The sequence below is a fragment of the Ornithorhynchus anatinus genome, chromosome 16, assembly GCF_004115215.2.
Source record: "Ornithorhynchus anatinus isolate Pmale09 chromosome 16, mOrnAna1.pri.v4, whole genome shotgun sequence".
Lineage (NCBI taxonomy): Eukaryota > Metazoa > Chordata > Mammalia > Monotremata > Ornithorhynchidae > Ornithorhynchus > Ornithorhynchus anatinus.
The window spans coordinates 22,324,061-22,347,644 of NC_041743.1; the positions used below are offsets into that span (position 1 = coordinate 22,324,061).

General features: G+C 44.8%; 1 protein-coding gene across 7 annotated transcripts in view; it reads right to left on the minus strand.

The window, feature by feature from the left end:
* LOC100084468 (transforming acidic coiled-coil-containing protein 2) overlaps nucleotides 1–23,584 on the minus strand; it is a 298,341-nt gene that overhangs the window by 206,223 nt on the left and 68,534 nt on the right. For all 7 annotated transcript variants that reach the window (XM_029080506.2, XM_029080510.2, XM_029080508.2 and 4 more), the window contains exons 6-7: nucleotides 802–6,183; nucleotides 155–265 (exon numbers count right to left, since the gene is read on the minus strand). In XM_029080506.2, coding sequence (XP_028936339.1) covers nucleotides 155–265; nucleotides 802–6,183 — 5,493 coding nt within the window. The remainder of the gene's footprint in view (nucleotides 1–154; nucleotides 266–801; nucleotides 6,184–23,584) is intronic.

Below are 23,584 nucleotides of genomic sequence, written 5' to 3' on the forward strand. Positions count from 1 at the left end.
GGAGCCAAGAAAAATTTAAGAGATTAGGGAATGGTTAAACACAGTTTAAATCCTATCTTATATTATCTGGGTTTTTTTTGTTTAAAATGGTCTCTAGAGTGACTGTATTTCATGAGCATATACTGTCCTCTAAGGAAGTCCAGATTTCACTGACCTTGCTACGCTGACATCATCTCTCACTTCATCCGAAGTGGTCTGACCTATTTCAGCTACAGCGTCCTCTCGTGAAGATTGGAGAGGAGGATGACAGGATTCAGAAAAGTTTCTGAAAATGTGAAGAGGAAAAAACAACATCATGGGTAGTTAGAAAGTGATTCTAATTTCCACATTCTTCGGTGCTCATTTTCCACACTAGAACTGTATGTGCATGATGGCATAATGTACATTAAAAACTAAACTCCAATTGAAAAAGCAGACAGATCTGAACTCCAAACTCAAGAGACAAAATAGACTTTACTTTGTAAATCCTTGATGTGGTGATATATGGAACAAAAAATAAATAATCTCCTCTCTTGAAAAGCAATAAAACATTGATGAAGAACTAAAGATAAGGAAGCAGAGAATGACAATCAATATGTTGCTAATTTCTGAATTTTTTTCTTCCAGTTTTTAAACTTTACCTATCTATCCTTTCTTTAGAGCAAATTCAGAAACTAACTAAAATCAATCCATTGAATATGTCAGTCACAGCTACCTAAAAATCTGTACATTGGACCTCAGCTTTTCTAATCAGAATTTAGGGGCTCAAATGAGTCTGATTCGTGACAACTAAATTTCCCTAGAAGCATTTCTTTAAAGTACCTTTTAGAAGGAAATTCTTCTGAAACCAGGGCTTGAGGGTTATGAACTTGAAGTTTCCCAGGCTCAGGAGATGAGGCGAGAGACGACTTCCTGCCAATCATATGAGGAGAAATTTCACATTCTGGCTCTGCAAGAGGCACATCAATATCCATGCTCACAAAATATTCAGCAGCAGCAGCATCCTTCTCCATCTCTACAGTCGTCTTCAAGGAGCCATACAGTGTCTCAGTTCCCTGATCTTGGCAGTTTGCTTGCAGAGCTGAGTCACTGGTAGGAGTGAATAATGCTCTCGTAGTACCTGTTTCAGGACTGTTTCTGCATGGTTTATCACAGCAAGCACGTGCCTCAGTCTCTATCTTGCTCAAAATTATATCACATTCTGCTTCCCCAACTGTTGTTTCCAAGTCATTTTGGGACTCCTTAAAGTTCTGGCCCTTTTTCAAGCTCTCCTCCACTGTTTCACTCAGGGGCTCCTGTTTCTCCAGGGACTTTGGGGCAGTTCCTGTGGGAAGGCGGCCTGTGGTTTCTAACTCTTCCAGCCCACCAGTACCCTGAGGCTTGCTTTCATTCCCAAGGTTGCTGATGCCAAATTTCTCATAGCCGTCTCCTGCTAATGATTCAACATCTCCCAAAGGAGGAGAGTTTCCTGGAGCACACCGTGGTCCTGACTGGTGGCTGGTGCCTTCAACATCTATCATGCTAGAGGGACTGCCTTCTCTCTGCTTCTTTTCATTTGGTACCACCTCCCAGCTCTGGTTGCTGGGGTGGATTAGATCCATGTTAGAGAAAGTTGCCCCTGAATTTTCCTGGGCAGTTAGATAATAGTCCTCCCCTTTGAAGTCTTCGTGGTTTTCCAGAGGAGGCTGCTGTCTGGGTGGGTCCGACGGGAGACATGAAGTACGGTCCAGCTCTCCTCTTTTCAGGCACGTGTTATCTTCAACACTGGCACCCACCTTCTGTTCTACCCTCACCCCCACTGCCTCCGATCTCTCCATCTGATCAGCTGTCTGGGGAAAGAGAGACGGGCCATCTTCGGATGCGGAAACATCATTTGCCTGGGTACTGGGCAGGCCCATCATCCCGCCCAGCTGTTTCTCAGTGGTGGTATTCCCTTGAGGAGACAACATGTCCTCAGGAACTCTGCAAGAAACCTCAGGAGTCAAAGCCACTTCTTCTCCATCTCTTTTTGGCTCCGCTTTTTGTCCTGGAGGGGAGGTGTGCCAGAAGGAGGGCTCATCTTCTCGACTCAAGACCAAAACCTTTTCTTTTCTTTCTTCCAAAGAAAGCTGGGGATGTTCTATATTCAAAGTGCTCCATAATGACTTCTCAATAATCTTGTTGATATGCTCCCTGAAATCAGGCAATCCAGTAGTGATGCAAGCCTGCCTCGGACCCTGCTCAACACATCCTGGGACTTCCATGGGCTTGTGGGAAACATCAGTTTTCTTCTCATTGCTGCTTTCTGCATCCTCTGTTGGAACATGCCCAACATTCTCTGGACATGCGGGGCCGAGCACATTACAATCAGGCTTGTCCTCTAGGCAGAGATTTGCTGCCACTTTTTTCTCATCAAACATCTCCTGCTGGCTCTTGGATGAAAGCGACGTCTGACCAAGGCAGGGGACGGGTTGGATGGCAAAGATACTGGGTTGTTCTCTGCTGCTGTTTTCTTTGTTCAGGGAGCCTTGGGATTCGGTTGTAGTGGTTTCCTCCCTGGCAATTTCAGGGATCAGTGACAAAAGGCTGTCCTCGGGCAATAGCACAGCAGATGATGCCTCCAGGGTTGGCACATTCTCTGCTTTGGGATCATTGCCTATACTTCCAGGCCCAGTCTCTGTGGCCGAAGCTAGCTCCGGTGTTCTGCTTGTCATTGCTGTTATCTCCATGCTCTTCAGTCTGAGGCTTTCACTTACAGGTGGCTCCTTGCCCACCTGGCCATGCACCCCCAGAGCAGTAGTCTGCAAATTAGGCTGAGCCACTGAAACCGTTGGGCCCCCTGGCAGTGACATGAGGCCAGTGATGATTCCAGGCTCTGTTCTGGACTGCCATGCTTCAGTCTTGGAGGAGGTTGACTGCTGCCAGGAGTGGTCAGGGTGATCCAATGCCAAGTTGGACCCGACTGGACTGGGCAGTTCTCTCTCCCTGATCCCAGAACACTGCCCAGCGTCATCTGCACTACCTGTGGATCCTGTTTCATCAAAAGCAATGTTCTCAGCTGCCTTCCCAGGCTCTTTCAGCATCTTGTCATCTGTCTTCAAACCACTCCTTTCCAGGGTGGGGGAGAAGCTCCAAAAGCTGTCTTCATCACGCTCCATTTGGGTGCCTATGTTGTTGGAAGACTCCTGACATGAGCAGGCGGCCAACTGCTCTGCCTCCTCCTGCACTCCTGGGCCTGGGGCCAGGATCAGGGATGGGCCGCCACCCGTCGTCGCATCAAGCACCCTTTTCCCTGGGTCATCGGGGTGCTGGGCTGTGAGGCTGTGGCAAGAACTGGCAGAAGACCCTGAACCTGGGCTCTGGAACAGAGCTGGCTCACTATGACTGTTTATATCCTCCTCTGACTTAGAGTGGCTGATGGGTTGTTGATTTGTGTCAGTTTCTTTAGGAAATACATTAATTTGACATGCTCCTTCATGCTGAATGTCAGAGATCAACAAATCATGCTGCACTTGTTTGGGCTTGTTAAGCATTTGTTCAGGACAACCATATTCTTTAGCTCTTATGCTGGGTTTATTACAGCTCTGCAAGGGAATCTCATTTTGGGCTGGAAGATTCATAAGGTGAACATCTTTGCACATAGTCTCTTGCTTGAGGCCAGCCACTTTCTGCAAATTCTCTCCTGTGAAACCTAGTGGCTCCACCATTTGCCCAGATGGCTCCAGCGGAGGATAGCCTGGAGTTAACCCTCTAGGATTGGCTGCAGCAGAAGAGGTGATGGGATTCAGATTACTTTCGTGCAGCTTGCTTTCCACCCCTGGACTGGGAACACACGCCTGTGAAGAGTCAAATGAAGCAATCCCTTCTCCCCTCTCGGTTGACTGGGCACTCTCTTCAAAGTTATTTGAGACTGCTACTTTGGTACTGGGTTGGGATTCCAAGAGATTGGGCCCTACAGAACCTATTAAGAGAGTGGGACTTGGAGAGTGAACCCCTTGCTGTGGAGCCTGCAGCAAAATAAGAGTTTGGACTCCACCTTCTAACCCCAAGGCTTCTCCGGCCACCTGACTGTCCAGGTCTGAGTTTAAGACCTCCTCAATGGCAGTCTCCAGAGAGGCATTTTGTCCCTCACCGGTTATAGCCCCGTCCTCCAAATCACCACTATCAAACACTTTCATTTGCTGCCTCTTCCCGTCATTATCAGAAATACTTTCAGCCTCCTGGATTTTTTTGTCAGTTCTTTGGGATCCCCTTAAATGGGGTTTCTCCTTCTCACCAACAGAAGCAGACTCAGCTCTTTCCAAACCCTTTCCACTCAGGACGGTTTCTGGGAGGGCAGGATTGAGTTGTTCCATCTCCAAACTAGTTTCTCTAGGTACACTGGGGGACAAATCTCCATCCTGTTTCACTGGCTGAATCTCGGTCTCTTCCCATTGCCCATGCAGTGATTCATGCAAGACCCCAATGCAGCTTTCCTGGGGCATTTCAGTAGCTGGGGAGCACAGAACTGAGTCTTTGGAGTTAGGATCAGGCTCATCTAAGTTCCAGAAGCTCTCCTGGGGGCACTGTACCGTGTCTTCAGGCTGAACTAATTTAAACCCCAAATCAGGGCTGTCTGTGGCTGTCTCTTCACTCATTTCCTGTTCACTTCTGTAGCTGAATTCACATGGAGCTTCTTCAGAGAAATTCACATGATTTGCTGAGTTAATGTCCTTTGTGGCACATTCTTTTTCTAGATGTCCATTTAACTCATTTTCTCTTTTGACATCACTTTGAATTTCAAGGTTGATATGCCGTTTGTTTTCCTCAATTGGGTCCAGTAAACTTCCGGCTCTTTCATTTAACTCACCTAAAGGTGTGTTAGGCACAGGAACTTGTGTTAAATCCACTGTCTCCTCACCCATGAGAACCTCTGTATCTCCCTCAGACACCTGAACAAGCTTTAGGCACTTTGGGCTTATTTCTGAAAGCTTACTTTCACCAGCAGAATCCAGTGAACACTTTTCCAGGACTGACTTTCCATCTGCAATGGGCTGTCTCTTGTCCAGGGTTGAAATACATTCAGTAGCAGAGGCAAGAATAGACTCTCCAGCCAAACAACTGGATTCTATATCAGAAACAGCGCCTGGAGCTTGAGTGTTTTCCGAAGGAAAACTTGAAGTTGGATGCATTTTCTCTGTCTGGGAAAGCCCATGCTCGCACAAAGGCTTGATGTAGACAAACAAATCCTCTTTAATGTGGCCTGTTTTATCAACATGGATGCATTTTTCAGAGGGCGCTTCTTGCACTGTGCTTTGAATGGATCCAGAATAGTCTCCTGGGGACAGGGGTTCCTTCGAAGGGCCTTTGGGTGAAAGAGTTGAGGAAAGGCTCTGGGCAACAAAAGGTGAATCCAACACTAGAAGCTGAGTGTCAGCATGCTCTTGGCCTTTTGTCTGTGGAATTACATTTGGATTGGCTTCTCTGATATCCCTGGGATCACTGGCTTCAGAGTTATCGATCAAATTCTGAGCCTCCCCATTTGCTCTGCATTCCTCTCTGTTGCAGCCTCCTGAGGCAAAATCATTTGGGATTAGGGTTTCATGTTTCACTGTGAGTCCATCTTCGCCATCTGGGTCCCCCTTACTGATCTGGGTTGCAGCTGGTTCCTTATGGATTGCTTGAGGAAACCCTGAATCCTTTGGGGATTCTGATGGGGTAAAATCATCTCCGGCCTCTTTCCCCTGGGAGACCAAGCAAGGATTTGGATCACTCTTCTCACTCAGCTGTTTGCTAAGTTGCATAATTTCTGGTTCACTTGAACATGCTGGCAACATTTCTTGCATCAAGGAAGGGCACTCTGAAGAACCAGTATCCATGCTTGCCTCCCTCTGGTCCCCGGTGACAGGCAAGACTACAACAGTAGTGTGGTCTGAATCCCCAGCTGCAGTCAACTTTGCTTCCTTGTTCTCTTGGGCTTCTGATAGAAACTCCTCTACATTTCTGTGGGGAGGCAGCCACTCTCCATCGTCAGCTTTTTGACTTGCGTGGATGTCGCCCTGAACTAATTCCTCAAAAGGCAGGGAGGCAGGCATGTGGTGCTCATTTACTTCTCCAGCCTGGGAGAGGCAATCAGTGCGAAACAGTCCTCTGCATTCCTCTGTCACGTGTCCTTGAATTGTCAGGTCTGGAGGCCCCTTGGCGGGGTTAGTGCTGGCTGGATCTTCAGCAGCGTGGCCCCAGATGCTGCCAACAATGGAAATATTTAATGTTTCATTGGTTTATTATCACAAAGGGCAAGAGAAGCAGAGGAAAACAAAACCAAGACTACCCCACTCGCCAAAGCCATGCTTCACATAAAACCCATCAGACTCAATGTGGGGGGTCCACTTGTCAAACTGTGTAATATGAGCCTCTCTTCCTCTCACTAAGATAGTATCAGAAAGCTGGACATATTACTGTCCAATTTGTGAGTGGCTTTTCCGGTAATCTATCCCTATGCCTACACCTTTCCCCATGTCTACCAATAAGGGCCATCATTCAGGAAAGGTAACATGGGAACCATTCAGGGTGCACAGAACTGGAGGGTGTCTGATCTGAGCAGTGTTGGGCAGTGGAGAAAAAAATTCAGTCAAGACCAGAATAGACAGGTGCAGGGTAATGGGCCTAAGTAGTCAAACTGTCATTTCCTCCATCTGTAATTTATTTTAATGCCTGTCTCCCCCTCTAACTGTAAGCTTGTGGGCAGGGATCGTGCCAACTAACTCTATTGTAGTATTCTCCCATGTGCATAGTACAGTGCTCTGCACAGAGTAAGTGCTTTATAAATATCATACGCTGATTGATTCGCTCCCTTGGGGTGCCTTTTCCTCTGGCCACTGCCCTACCTCCAGGTGGGCTCTTGAGTGAGTGTACTATGACAAAAGTCAGCTTTGCCAACTCTTGTTTCAATGGGGAACAGGAGGTAGGCAGCAGTCACCTCCACTGAATTCCCAGTGGCCTCACATGTAGGTTTACAGAGTCAACGCAAGCATTTTTGAAGTCATAGTACTGCTTTAATAGATGCTGACACATAGTAGTGTACTGTATAGAAAAAACAATTGCAGGTATACATTAAGATGATTCGCCTATGCACTAGAAGCAGGCAGGATCAATCAGTCGATAGTATTCACTGAGCATTTACTCCCTGTGGAACACTGGACTAAGTCTTTGGGTTAATATGATAGTGTTAGCAGACACCATCCTTACCCTCAATCTTGCAATCTAGTGGGTATAAATACCATTCGGTCATCCTTCTGATATAGTTTACATAACATGACATACTCTCCCACAATACAATTCTTTCAGTTTTGTAAGTGTTCCTTTCAATTTGGAAAACTGTTCATGTTAACTATCTCCTCAATATTGGTTATTTTTTTGGTGTAAAAAATAAATCATTCAGATGTGAAATCAATCAATTAATGGTATTTATTGAGCACTTTCTATGTGCAGAGCATCATGTTAAGTGCTTAAGAGAGTACAAGAGACACAATCCCTGAATCAGAATTGACTAACCTAGTAGGATTTGATGATGGGAAGCAGCATGGCCTAGAGGAAAGAACACAAGCCTGGGAGTCAGAGGACCTGGATTCTAACAGTGACTCTGCCATTTTCCTGTTGTGTGACTCTGGACAAGTCATTTAACTTCTCTGTCCCTCAGTTTCCTCATCTGTAAAATGGGGATTAAATCCTACTCCCTTCGATTTAGACATGTATATACTTGTGTGTACCCCAGAACTTAGTACAGTGTGCAGCATATAGTAAGCACTTAACAAGTACCATAATTATTAAACTAAAACCTTCAAAATACCTTTCTACTAGCCAAGGGGGGACATCGCTGTGACAACATGAGGCGCACTTTGTGTAGTGGAGAGAGTCTGGGCTTGGGAGTCAGAAGGTCATGAGTTCTAATCCCAGCTCTGCCACTTGTCTGCTATGTCACCTTGGGAAATCACTTAACTTCTCTGGGCCTCAGTTCCCTCATCTATAAAATGGGGATTGAAACTGTGAGCCCCATGTGGGACAGGGACTGTGTCCAGCTGGATTTACTTGTGTCCACCCCAGCACTTAGTATAGTGCCTGGCACATAGTAAGCACTTAACAAATAGAGAAGCAGCGTGGCTCAGTGGAAAGAGCCCAGGCTTGGGAGTCAGAGGTCATGGGTTCGAATCCTGGATCTGCCACTTGTCAGCTGTGTGACTGTGGGTAAGTCGCTTCACTTCTCTGGGCCTCAGTTCCCTCATCTGTAAAATGGGGATGAAGACTGTGAGCCTCACGTGGGACAACCTCATTTCCCTGTATCTACCCCAGCGCTTAGAACAGTGCTCTGCATGTAGTAAGTCCTTAACAAATATCAACATTATTAAATACAACAATTAATTAGGTACCAAAATGGCTTAACCGCAGCTAAACCCTCTTTTCCCCCTTTCCCTCTGCTCCTCCACCTCTCCCTTCCCCTCCCCACGGCATCCGCTCAACTGTATATATTTCCATTACCCTATTTATTTTGTTAATGAATTGTACATCGCCTTGATTCTATTTAGTTGCCATTGTTTTTACGAGATGTTCTTCCCCTTGACTCTATTTATTGCCATTGTTCTTGTCTGTCCATCTCCCCCCGATTAGACTGTAAGCCCGTCAAACGGCAGGGACTGTCTCTATCTGTTGCCGACTTGTTCATCCCAAGCGCTTAGTACAGTGCTCTGCACATAGTAAGCGCTCAATAAATACTATTGAATGAATGAATGAATTAACTCCTCCTAGTCCTGGGGCAATTCCTGAGGAAAAAGTGGACCAGGAAAAGCTACTATTTCAGCCAAAGCATGGATGCAAGTCAATGGCTATTTATGGGATAATAATAATAATAATAATGTTGGTATTTGTTAAGTGCTTACTATGTGCCGAGCACTGTTCTAAGCGCTGGGGTAGACACAGGGGAATCAGGTTGTCCCACGTGGGGCTCACAGTCTTAATCCCCATTTTACAGATGAGGTAACTGAGGCACCGAGAAGTTAAGTGACTTGCCCATAGTCACACAGCTGACAAATGACCGAGCCGGGATTTGAACCCGTGACCTCTGACTCCAAAGCCCGTGCTCTTTCCACTGAGCCATGCTGCTTCTCAAAGCAGCCAAAGACAGTTGGCTGGATGGCCAAAGACAGTTGGCTGGAACCCCATTTACATGAAAACTACTTGCTTAATGATTCTTTAGCAGAATATCAAGAAAGGAGTGCTCTTTTTGAGCACAAGCTCCTTAAAGAATGAGATTGAATGTGATTCAATTTCCTCATTTGGAAAGTGAGGTTAAAAATTGTAAGCCCCATGTGGGACTCAGACTTGTCCAATCTGATCAGTTTGTATCTACCCCAACACTTGTACCATTAAAAAAGGAGAGAGGAAAGAGAGAACGGCACCCATCACTGCAAACATTAAGCATAACCCAATAAGGGACAGTCTTTCTGGGTGCATGCTGTGTCCAAGACTGAGGATCCTCCAAAGAGTTTTTCAGTCACACACACTCCCAAAAGTGAATTTCAATGTCAGCATTTTTGTTTCTTAAAACATGAAGGACAACTAACATGACATTACCGGGTGGGGGTATGTCTCAGCCCCAAATCTCAGCCAAAATATCTCCCCACGAACCTCTGGCAGCAGCTGGATCCCCATTACCCTCCTGAGACAGGCAGGTTTGGGGATCCTGGGCAAGCACACCCTAATTCCCTGCACCCATATTGCTTCCATCACCTTTTGTCTCAAACCCATGGCCTGAAGTCACGGGATTTTGGAGGGGATTGAGATATTTCCCAAGCGCTTAGTACAGTGATCTGCAAAAGGTAAGTGCTCAATAAATATGATTGAATGAATGAATGAATATTTGATCAATCAGTAACATTTACTGAGCTTTTACTTGATGTAAAGCATTGTACTAAGCAATTGGGAGAGTATGACATGGTTGGTAGAAACAATAACCGCCCTCATGGAAATAGAACCACACAACATTCCAGACAAGAAATATTAATATGAGGATTTGTTCTGAAATACCTAGAACTCTTTGAATATTCTTGTCATAGGCTCCTTAACCCCACCAAAAAGTGTGAAAATATAAGGCAGACAGTATCAGTAGTTTCAAGAGGTTGGATAAATTAAATAATAATAATGCTGGTATTTGTTAAGCACTTACTATGTGCAGAGCACTGTTCTAAGAACTGGGGTAGATACAGGGTAATCAGATTGTCCCACATGAGGCTCACTGTCTTAATCCCCATTTTACAGATGAGGTAACTGAGGCACAGAGAAGTTAAGTGACTTGCCTACAGTCACACAGCTGACAAGTGGCAGAGACAGGATTCAAACCCATGACCATGAAATTACAGTTTAATGAGTACATAATAGTTATTTGAGCAAAAAAGTTAGTAGAAGGCATGCACACTTACATAAAGCTTTATATTGGTTTCAGTGATGATGCAACTGACAGCTGAGTTTTTGCAATATGTAAGTGAGAATGCTGTGACTGATGGGTGACTGACAATCTCTTCCATGCTGTGCAAGTGGTGTGTGTTTGTGTGCATGTGTTTGTATGTGTGTGTTAGTGTGAAGAGATCTTCCCTTGCTTCCCTGTTGCATTTGTCACCCACACTGCCTGGCACCATTTTTGCTTTTCCCTCCACGTAATAATCTTCCCAAAGCCTGTACTGCCCTATTTCTACATGCTTTATGTCAGGCTGGTCTGCTTTCTACTTCTGTTTCACAACTATCTGTAACTAATAAGAATGATAATAATGGTATTTGTCAAGCTCTTAGTATGTATCAAAGACTGTTCTAAGCACTGGGGTAGATACAAGTTAATCACACTGGACGCAGTCCCTGTCCCTTATGGGTCTCAGAGGCTGTAGGAGAGAGAACAGATATGTACTGAACTTCACTGAACTGGAATGGAAAAAAAATAAACAGGATGGTCAAATGGGGCAGTTTAAGGACACACTGAAGCAAACCCTGCTTAGTTGAGGAGTAGCTTGGTGTAGTCGAAAGAGGAAGGGCCCAGGAGTCAGCTGAACTGGGTTCTAATCTCAGCTCTGCCACTTATCAGCTGTGTGATTTTGGGCAAGTCACTTAACTTCTCTTTGCCTCAGTTACCTCATCTGGAAAATGGAGACTAAGACCATGAGCCCCACATAGGTCAACCTGATTATGTTGTATCCTACCCCAGTGCTTAGAACAGTGCTTGGAACATAGCAAGCGCTTAACAAATGCCATTATTATTATTATTATTATAAATATGATTGAATGAATGAATAGGTACTTGGGATGGTGGTGAGGCAAAGGTTGTGTCTGTCCCCTTTATGACTGGGAGACCTGGGGCCCAAAAAAGGCTAGATCTAATTTTTAGAGCATTTCCATTAACACAAGCTGTGCTATGGGTCACACTAAGCATAATAATAATTGTGGCATTTAGGTGCTTACTATGTGCCAAGCACTTCACTAAGCACTGGGGTACATACAGGATAGTCAGGTCCCACATGGGGCTTACACTCTGACTCCAAAGCCTGTGCTCTGTGTGCAAAGCCCTGTACTTTGGGCAGTGCAATACAGCAATAGAGACAACCCCGTACACCACGGGCTTACAGTTTAGGGGGAGGGAGACAGCCATCAAAACAAGTAAACAGGCATTAAAATAAATAAAAAGAATTATAGATATATATACATATGTACATAATTGGTGTGGAGTGGGAAGATGAGGGAAGAACAAAGGGAGCGAGTTGAGGTGACGTGGAAGGGAGGGTGAGCTGAGGAAAAGGGAGCTTAGTCTGGGAAAGCCTCTTGTAGGAGGTACGCCTTCAGTAGGCTTTGAAGGAGAGAAGAGTGATGGACTGATCTGAGGAGGGAGGGCATTCCAGGCGAGAGATAGGATGTGAGCCAGGGGTTGGTGGCGAGAGAGGTGAGATCGAGGCACAGTGAGGTTAGCGGCACCAGAGAAGTGGGGTATGTGGGCTGGGATGTAGAAGGAGAGAAGGGAGGTGAGTTGGAAGGGGCAAGGTGATGGAGAACTTTAAAGCCAATAGTGAGGAATTTTTGTTTGATACAGAGGTTGCTAGACAACTACTGGAGATTTTTGAGGAGGGAGGTGACATGCCCTGAATATTTCCGTAAAGATAATCCGGGCAGTGGAGTGATGTATGGACTGAAGTGGGGAGAGGCAGGAGGTTGGGAAGTCAGTGAGGAGGCTGAACCAGTAATCCAGCCCGATTAGATTGAGTGACTGTACTAACATGGTAGAGGTTTGGATCGAGAGGAAAAGGCAGATCTTGGTGATGTTATGAAGGTGAGACCAACAGGATTTGGTGATGGATTGGATATGTGCGGTGAATGATAGAACGGCGTCAATGATGACACCAAGGTTATGGGCTTGTGAGATGGGAAGGATGGTTGCATCGTCTACGGTGATGGGAAAGTTTGGAAGAGGACAGGGTTTAGAAGGGAAGATAAGAAGCTCTGTGCTGGACATGTTGAGTTTGAGCTGGTGGGAAGACATCCATGTAGAGATGTCCTGGAGGCAAGAGGAGATGTGAGCATGGAAGGAGAGAGAGAGAACAGGGGAGGAGATATAGATTTGGGTGTCATCCACATAAAGATGATAGTTGAAGCCATGGGAGTGAATGAGTTCTCCAAGGGAGTGAGTGTAGATGGAGAATGGAAGGGGACGAAGAATTGAACCTTGAGGAACCCTTACACTTAGGGGATGGGAGGGAGAGGAGAAGCCCACAAAGGAGACTGAGAATGAATGGCCAGAGAGATAAGAGGAGAACCAGGAAAGGGCAGAATCAGTGAAGTCAGGATTAGATAACATATTGAGGAGAAGGGGATGGTTGACAGTTTCAAAGGCAGCTAAGAGGTTGAGGAGGATTAGGATGGAGTAGGAGCCTTTGGATTTGGCAAGAAGGATGTCATGGATGACCTTTGAGAAGGAGGTTTCAGTGGAGGGAAGGGGAAGGAAGCCAGATTGGAAGGTATCCAGGAGAGAGTTGGAGGAGAGGAATTGGAGGCACCGAGTGTATACTAGCTTAAGGAGTTTGGAGAGTAAGGGTAAGAGGGATATGGGATGATAACTGGAGAGGGCTGTGGGGTCAAGGGACAGTAGTGTACATTAGTAGTACGGTGTACCACACCAAACACGCACTCAGTAAAAGCTACTAATCAGTCAGTCAATCAATGGTATTTATTGAGTGCTTACAATATGCAGAGCACAGAATTAATTGCTTGGGGGAGTACAATAGAATTAATGGACATGCTCCCTGCCCATAATGATCTTACAGTCTAGAAGATCTGTTATTTCCACTGCTGCTGTTACTACCAGCACCACCATCTTTCAGTGCCAGAAGTCTATAACCTTAGTGTCATCTTCAACTCTTTGCTGTCCTTCAACTGTCACACTCAGTCAACTATCAAATCCTGCCATTATGTCCTACTAACATCACCTGGTCTTGCCCATTCCTCTCCACCCAAACTGCTACCACCCTGGTACAAGCTCTCATCTTTCTCTGGTAGACTACTGCCTCCTTGCTACTCAGCCCACATCTCTCCTCTCCTCATAATCTTCTTCTGACTCCTTACTTTCCTTTTCATCCAATCAAACAATGATATTTATCGAGTGCTTACTATGTGCAGAGAACTGCACTAAACACTTGGGAAAGTACAATACAGTGGAATTAGCAGACATGATCCTTGTCCAACAAAAGCTCTCACAGTCGGCTTTGAGTACCTCCACATTCTGGCCCCATGTTACCTTCCTGTTCTTTTCTCCCGCTATTCCCCAACTCGCTGTTTTCATTCCACACAAGGGTATCTTCCTTGCCTCTGTTCCCTCACTCGTGTTTTTCCTCTGACTTGGAACTCCCTTTCTTCTTCCCACATTAGACAGACCACAGCTCTCCCCCCATTCAAATCTAAAACTCCACCTCTTCCAACCAACTTTCCCCAGTGAGCTATATCATAACCTTCAGCCAACTCTAGCACTTAGGGACTTATATTCTCCTTAGCATTCATGCATGTAAATCTGTTTATTTTGGTGATTATAGTTGTAAATATTTTTATGTTCGTCTCCCCCATAAGAATGTAAACTCCTTGTGGACAGGGAGTGTGCCATTTTATAGGGAAGCAGCATGGTCTAGTGGGAAAAACATAGGCTTGGAAGTCAGACTGCTTGCCCTTCTCCTCTCTCAGGCCTGGAACTCCCTCCCCCTTCATGTGCAACAGACCACCTCTCCCCCAGTCTTCAAAGCAGTCCTAAAGTCACATCTCTTCCAGATGTTTTCCCTATATCCTCACTTCCCCTTCTTTGCCCTGTCTGCTGTATTGTCTCTACCCCTGTAAGTGCTCTGATATTCATTTCACCCTCAGCCCCACAACAGTTATGCCCATATCTATCTGTAATTTATTGTGGTGTCTCTTTCCCCCTCTAATCTGTAAACACCCTTTAAGCAGGGATCATATCGACCTACTCTATTGGACTGTACTTCCTCAAGGGTTCAGTGTAATACTTTGCACAGACTAAGGACTTAGTAAATGCCACTGATGATTGATAATTATTACCACTTCCAGATTCTGAATTTGGCATAAATCTTGATGCCATGTTAATATTTCATTCTATCTCTCTAAACACATACCGATCTTTTGAATTCAAAATTTCACCTCTGTCTGTCCTTGAATCACAGCATGGTGACTGCCTAAGTAACAAAATTGAGTGATGTCATTCAGCTCTGAAACTGATGTTATTCCTTTGCATTATTTAGGCTTTGCCAGGTGCAGGCTGGAACATAACCTCAATCTTCTTCAGATTAATTGTAGATCTATAGTGCTGTGTTGATTCAGTGAAGTGTTTCATAATCATCTGCATGTTTTCTTGTGCGTGTGCTTCCAGACCACAGCCAACAGCAATTAGGAGCTGAATCTACTTAGTTTTCATTCTCATCAAGAGTATGAATGATTCAAGACCTTTTGTTGAAACTCTCAACCTACTGACTGAAATACTTGCCCAAGAGGATGATAATAATAATAATAACATTGGAATGGGGTACTGTTACGAATAGTGTTGACCATGTTTACGAAGCACTTATTGGTTTCAGAGTGTTATACCGGACACTTTCCAGGTGCTGAGTGTACTGATGGATTCTTGCTGGACAAACCCTGCTGCTGAGATTTCAGAACTGAGAACCTGCAGTGGCAAAACGATTATTGTGCTATTAGTTGGCACAGAACCACTTACATTTTTTATATGGTTTTTCTTAAGCGCTTACTATGTGCCAAGCTCTGTATTAAGTACTGATACATGATGATCAGGTTGGTCGCGGTCCGTGTCCCACATGGAGTTTAGAATCTTAATCCACATTTTTCAGATGAGGGAATGGAGACAAAGTGAAGTAACTTGCCTAAGGTCACATGGCACACAAGTGTCAGAGTCAGGATTAGAACCCAGGTCCTCTGGCTCCCAGGACTGTGTTGTTTCTGCTAGACCATGTTGCATTCTCAACTGTTTCCTCTAGGATATGGATTGCAATGTGAATACAGTGGGAGGGAGTGACACACTACAAAGTTTAAATAAAAGTTCTTTATGCAAAGGACCTTGTAATAGCTGAAGTTTTATGACTCCTATCCACTGCACTTATGACCATAATAATAATTATTATTGTATTTGTCTACACTTGGTGTTTCAAACTCCTCTCCTCTAATTCTCTCCTTAACTCCCTCCGATCTGGCTTCCATCCCCATAACTCTACAGAAACCACCCCCTCAAAGGTCAACAATGATCTCATTCTTGCCAAATCCACTGGCCTCTACTCCATCCTAATCCTCCTTGACCTCTCAGCTGCCTTTGCTACTGTGGACTATCTCCTTCTCCTAGAAAACTTGTACAACCTTGGCTTCACTGATTCTGTCCTCTCCTGGTTCTCCTCATATCTTTCTGGCTTATTCATTCTTAGTCTCCTTCACGGGCTCCTCTTCTGCCTCCCATCCCCTAACTGTGGGGGGGGTCTCTCAAGGTTCAGTTCTGGGTCCCCTTCTATTCTCCATCCACACCCACTCCCTTGGAGAACTCATTCACTCTGATGGCTTCAACTACCACTTCTAAGCAGTTGATACCCAAATCTCCATCTTCAGTCCTGATCTCTCTCCCTTTCTGCAGTCTCACATTTCCTCTTGCCTTCAAGATATCTTTACATCTTTCATCTCCAAACCTTTCATCTCCAGTTTAACGTGTCTAGACCTTTATCTTCCCACCCAAACCCTGTTCTCCCCCTGACTTTTCCATCATTTGGAGACGACATCACTATCCTTCCTATCTCACGAGATCTCAACCTTGACGTTATCCTCCTCTCTCTCATTCAACCCACATATTCATTCTATCATTAAATCCTGTCGGTCCCACCTTCCCAGCATTCCTAATATCCACCCTTTCCTCTCCATTCAAACTGCTATCATGTGAATACAATCACTTATTCTATCCCACCTGATTACTGCATCAGCCTCCTTGCTGACCTCCCAGCCTCTTGCCTCCCCTCTCTTTAGTCCATACTTCACTCTGCTGCCTGGATCATTTTGTCTCCCTGCTCCTCCCATCTACCTCCTCATCAAAGAAAAACTCCTCACCACTTGCTTTTCAGCACTCCACCACCTTGTCCCTCCTACCTCACCTCACTACTCTCCTTCTACAGCCCAGCCCACACGCTTCGCTCCTCTAGCGCTAACCTTCTCACTGTACCTTGATCTCGTTTATCTCACAGCCAACAACCTCATCACATCCTCCCTTGGGCCTGGAATGCCCTCCCTCCTCAAATCTGACAGACTCTTCCCTCCTTCAAAGCCTTATTGAAGGCACTTCTCCTCCCTGAGGCCTTCCCAGACTAGGCTTCCCCTTTCCTCTTCTCCCACTCCCTTCTGTTTTGCCTTGACTCACTCCCTTTGTTCTTCCCCTCTCCCAGCCCCACAGCACTTATGTACATACCTGTAATTTATTTGTCTCCCCACTTCTAGACTGTGAGCCCACAGTGGGCAAGGAATGTGTCTATTGTTGTATTGCACTTTGTTAAGCCTCTTCCAGCCCCAGGGCACTTATGTACATATCTGCAATTTATTCATTACATATTAATGTTGGTCTCCCCCTCTAGAGTGTAAGCTTACTGTGGGCAAGGAATATGTCTGATTATTATTATATTATACTCTCCTCAAAGAATTAGTACAGTGCTCTGCACACAGTAACTGCTCAATAAACTGCTCAGAAGCAGTGTGGCTTAGTGGAAAGAGCATGGGCTTGCGAGTCAGAGGTTGTGGGTTCTAATCCCAGCTCCGCCACTCGTCAGCTATATAACTTTGGGCAAATCACTTAATTTCTCTGTGCCTCAGTTTCCTCATCTGTAAAATGGGGATTAAGACTGTGAGCCCCATGTGGGACAACCTGTATCTACCCCAGCGCTTAGAACAGTGCTTGATATATAGTAAGCACTTAACAAATACCATCATTATTATTATTATAAATGACTGACTGACTGACACCCTGTACTAAGCACTGGGGCAGATACACGATATTCAGGTCTGACACAGTCCCTACCCCACATAGGGCTCACTGTCTAAATAGGAGGAAGAACTGGTTTTGTATTCCATTATACACGTGAGGAAACAGAGACACAGAGAAATTAAGTGACATGCCCAAAATTAAACAGTAGGCAAGGGGTGGAGCCAGGTTTAGAATACAGGAGCTCATGCCCTTTTCACTAGACCATACCACATCCTAAATCCTTATACTTGTTTGTAACCCCTACCTGTAATTCATTTAAATGTTCACCTCCTCCACCAGACTGTAAGCTCCTCTGTGGGCAAGGTTTTTGTCTATTTATTGTAATAATAATAATAATAATAATAATAATTGTGGTATTTGTTAAGCACTTATTATGTGCCAAGCAATAATAATAATAATAATAATGTTGGTATTTGTTAAGTGCTTACTATGTGCCGAGCACTGTTCTAAGCACTGGGGTAGACATAAGGGAATCAGGTTGTCCCACATGGGGCTCACAGTCTTAATCCCCATTTTACAGATGAGGGAACTGAGGCACAGAGAAGTTAAGTGACTTGCCCACAGTCACACAGCCGACAAGTGGCAGAGCTGGGATTCAAACTCATGAGCCCTGACTCCAAAGCCCATGCTCTTTCCACTGAGCCACGCTGCACTCTTTTAAGCACTGGGGTGGATACAGGGTAATCAGCTTGTCCAACGTGGGGCTCATAATTTTAATCCCCATTTTACAGATGAGGTAACTGAGGCACAGAGAAGTTATTTGACTTGCCCGAGGTCACACAACAGACAAGTACTTCCCCAAGTGCTTAGTACAGTGCTCTCCTCCCAATAAGTGCTCAATAAATACCATGGATTGATGGATTTTATAGAGTTGATGCTATGCTCTAGCCCCAATGACCCTGCAGATGGTTAATTAATTATGGTACTTGTTAAGCACTTACTCTGTGCCAAACACTGTTCTAGGCCCTAGGATGGATCCAAGATAATCAGGTTGAACACATTCCCTATCCCACGTGGGGCTCACAGTCTAAGTTGCTGTAGTAATCTAAGTAGTCTTGGGAATGGCTGCACTCTTTGCCGCCCACGTAAATCTGTTTTTCAGAATATTCTGACTGGGCTCAGCCACTCGGAGAATGTGCTATGGGATTTTTGGATTAGAAATCTTCACCACTGATGGCATAGCCCAGCAGACAGGTTGAAAACTACGACCCAGATCTCCTGACCTCGAGAGCAGTGCTCTATCCACTGGATCAATAGACAGCAGAGCTTAACAAGAACTGGACTTGACTTTTGGGGTCATCCAAAAGAATTAAAACACACGACTCTGCCCTCAAGAAGCTCATCATTTAATGGGGAAGATAATAGGCATTTTTGGAATAGCTCATTCATTTCAGTATTACATACATACAAGTAAGTCAGATCGGATGCAGTCCTTGTGCTACAAGGGCCTCATAGTTCAAGTAGGAAGGAGACTAGGTATTTGAATCCGTATTTAACAGAGGAGGAAACTGAGGTGCAGAGAAGGTAAGTGACTTGCCCTAGGTCACACAGCAGACAAGTGCCAAAACCGGGATTAGAGAGAACCCAGGTCCTCTGACTCTCAGGCCCATGCTTTTTCCACAAGGCCTCACTACTTCTTAATTAGCATGGTTTGGAGGTTCAAAGAGTCTGACCTGGTGGGGTAGCAGAAGAGAGACATTAGAAAAGAGTGCATCAAAAGATGAAGAGCCAAACAGTAGTTCAAATAATTTTACACAGAAAGTGGATAACTAGTGCAGCCCAGTATACAGTGTCATAGGAGGGTTTTTATAAATGGCTCTGCTCTCCTTACAGACTTTTACCTTTTGGATCTTGAGTTTTATCTATGTAAGGACTGAGTCATGCTGACCATCTTCCCATCCTGGAGTCACAAATAATATGCACAGTGATATCCACACCCTCAGGAAGGGCGATTTGTGTTCAAATTGCAATCAGAGGTGGAATTCCACCCCATCAAAGATGGCTCCACTGCAAAACCAAGAGTTGAACTGCCAGTTTGGGATCTGAATTAACCCAAGAAATGGACTTCCTCCAGGGGTAACAGATCCAAGGTTCACTAGCTTGATACTACTTATGGTATTTTTAAGTGTTTACTACATATTAAGCACTGAACTAAGTGTTGAGGTAGATACAGCACAATCAGATCAGACATAGTCCCTGTCCCACATGGGGCTTCCAGTCTAAAGAAGAGAGAGAACAGCTATTTCATCCCCATTTTACAGATGAGAAAATTGAGGCACAGAGAAGTGAAGTGACTTGCCGAGGCCGCACAGAAGATAAGTGGGCAGGGCTGGGATACGAACCCAAACTGCCTGACTACCAGGCCCATGCTCTTTCCTCTAGGCCCCGCTGCTTCACTTTTTAAAAAGAATCAAGTCAATCGTATTTATTGAGACAAACAAATCAGACAGACAAATCAGACAAATAAGTACTGTATGGCTGAAAATGGATGCAGCATGAGTTGCCTACTATATAAGCATGACAGAATTTTATGGATCAGCTTCCTTGGAGCTAAGAGTTGAGGATAGAATATTTTTAGGTATTACCAGGGTTTGTCCCTTATTTGGCCATGTGTCCTATATCCTCGCTGGAATCCCCTCCTGCCCTCCCCCTCTCAGATAAACTTCCAGAGTTTACTTGAAGTGCTCCAATGCTACAGAGATTTAACCCCTGCAAAGTAGGGAGATGTTTCAGTTTCTTTGGAATCAAAGTGGTGTGCCGGTATGCCTCTTTCTCTGTCACTTTAAATACTGCCAAAATAGGAATCGGGTGGATGATTAAACCCAGTCATCAATCCAGAATTACCTAAGGGCTCCATCATCATCATCATTAGCTGGGGAAATAGTGTGACAAGGAAATTAAAAATTAATTCATTCAATCATATATATTGAGCACCTACTGTTTGCAAAACACTGTATGAAGTGCTTGGGAGAGTACAATATAAGAATAAACAGGCACATTCCCTGCCCACAACGAGTTTACAATCTACAGGGGGAGACAGACATTAGTATGAATAAATAAATTACACATATGTACATAAGTGCCCTGGGGCTGGGAAGGGGGATGAATAAAGGGAGAAAGTCAAGGTGATGCCAAAGGGAGTGGGAGGAGAGGAAAGGATGGCTTAGTTAGGGAAGGCCTCTTGGAGGATAATCCTCATATTATATTAAATCATCATTTCAACAATAGTTTCTTTTTCTGTTCTTGCATCTTTTACCACAATTTCTAACATACATTAAAATGAAATTTTCCTTGCTTTGAATTTATATTAATGTCTGTCTCCCCCTGTAGACTGAAAAGCTTGCGTCTACCAACTCTGTTGTATTATATTAATAGTAGTAATAATTATGCTATTTGTTAAGCTCTTACTATATGCCAAGCACTGTTTTAAGCTCTGGGATAGATACCAGGGAATCAGGTTGTCCCACGTGGGCCTCACAGTCTTAATCCCCATTTTAGAGATGAGGTAACTGAGGCACTGAGAAGTTAAGCAACTTGCTCAAGGTCACACATCAGACAAGTGGTGGAGCGGGGAGTGGAGCGGCAATTAGAACCCATGTCCTGTGACTCCTAAACCTGTGCTCTTTCCACTAAGCCATGCTGCTCCTCTTCTAACTGCTTAGTACAGTTAGATAAGTGCTCAATAAGTGCTCAATAACGCAATAAGTGCTCAATAAATACCATTGTTGAGGATGATGATGATGATGATAAATGTCTTTGTCATCATACTGTTGGCATTGAAATGATCCAAGAAGAAGAAGGGAGGACTAGATAATCTACAGATTAAGTACTCCATCCCAGAATAATTATTATCAGTGACAGCTGTCCTACTTATGCAAAGAAGCCACCACTGACTGTGAAATTCATCTGTGGGTGAATGTGTGATGCTAAAGGCCAATGCAGAACCCTCAGTCTTCTGTTCTCCATCTACACTCACTCTCTTGGTGAACTCATTCGTTCCCACGGCTTCAACTATCATCTCTATGCAGATGACACACAAATCTACATCTCTGCCCCTGTTCTCTCCCCCTCCCTTCAGTCTCATATCTCTTCCTGCCTTCAGGATGTCTCCACCTGGATGTCTGCCCGCCTCCTAAAACTCAACAGGTCCAAAACTGAGCTCCTTATCTTCCCTCCCAAGCTCTGTCCTCTTCCTGTCTTCCCTCTCACTGTGGATGGTATGAGCATCCTTCCCATCTCTCTCTCAAGCCCTCAACCTTGGTGTCATCCTTGACTCAGTTCTCTCATTCACCCCACACATCCAATCCATCACCAATGGCTGCCGGTCTCACCTTTACAATATCGCCAAGATCCGCCCTTTCCTCTCCATCCAAACAGCTATCTTATTGGTACAGGGTCTCATAATATCCCAGATGTATTATTGTGTCAGCCTTCTCTCTGATCTCCCTTCCTCCTGTCTCTCCCCGCTCCAGTCTATTCTTCATTCCGTTGCCCAGATCATCTTCCTGCAGAAACGCTCTGGGCATGTTACTCCTCTCCTTAAAATCCTCCAGTGGTTGCCTATCAACCTCCACATGAAACAAAAACTTCTTACTCTGGGCTTCAAGGCTCTCCATCACCTTGCCCCCTCTTATCTCTCCTCCCTTCTCTCTTTCTACTGCCCATCCTGCACGCTCCACTCCTCTGCTGCTCACCACCTCACCGTCCCCCCGTTCACGTCTATCCTGCCGTCGACTCCTGGCCCACATCTTCCCGCTGTCCTGGAATGCCCTCCCTCCCCACATCGGCCAAACTAACTCTCTTCCCCTCTTCAAAGCCCTACTGAGAGCTCACCTCCTCTAAGAGGCCTTCCCAGACTGAGCTTCCCCTTTTCCCTCTGCTCCCTCCTTGCTCCCCCTTCACCTCCCCTCAGCTAAGCCCCCTTTCTCCCCTTTCCATCTGCTCCTCTTCCCTCCCTTCCCCTCCCCTCAGCACTGTGCTCATTTGTATATATTTTTATTACCCTATTTATTTTGTTAATGAGGTGTACACCCCTTGATTCTATTTATTGCGATTAAGTTGTCTTGTTTTTGTCCGTCTGTCTCCCCTGATTAGACTATAAGCCTGTCAGTGGGCAGGGATTGTCTCTATCTGTTGCTGAATTGTATATTCCAAGCGCTTAGTACAGTGCTCTGCACATAGTAAGCACTCAATAAATACGAATGAATGAATGAATGAATGAATGAATGAATTACAGTGTGCACACACAGGTAGGATTTCAAAGCTGCTTCCATCATCACCATCTTTAAGAAGAAAGGGAGAAAAAAAACCAGAGTCCAGCTAATATTATGCCCCGCATTCTTCTCAATTACCAGCAAGACCCTATCCAGACCCCTGGATTTCCCTACTGTTTAAAAGTACTAATTACTGAACTAATTTGTTTCTAGAGTCTCAGTGCAACTTCAGATCACCGGGTGAGAAAGAGTCCAAGATCTTCCTGCAGCCTGTCAGATATAGGAAAAGTGCAAGAGCCTCATTAGGATCTCTAAGTCATTTTCACAGACTGTTGACAGTATTTGACAGTATCAGTTTATCTGGTCTCTGGAAATTGCTGGGTGAATTTGGCTTCCCTGAAAATCCATTACTATTCTGAAAATATCCCATGACAATATGGTGGGCCATATTAGAGTCAGAGGAGCCCAGTACAATCCATTTTTCTAGCCAATGGAACCAGTTCAATTTTTTCTAAACAATCAATCAATCAATCATATTAATTGAGTTCTTACTGCATGCAGAGTGCAGTACTAAGTGTTTGGGAGAGTAGACTAAAACAGAGTTAGTACACATTTCCTGCCCACAAGGAGTTTACAGTCTTGAGGGGGAGACAGAGAATAAAATTAATTACCTATACGTACCTAAGGGCTGTGGGGCTGAGGAGAGGTGAATACAGGGAACAAATTCAACTGCAAACATGATACAGAAGGGAGAGGGAGTAGGGGAAATGAGGACTTAAATGGGGAAGCCCTCTTTGAGGAGATATAATTTTAATAAGGTGGGGAGAGT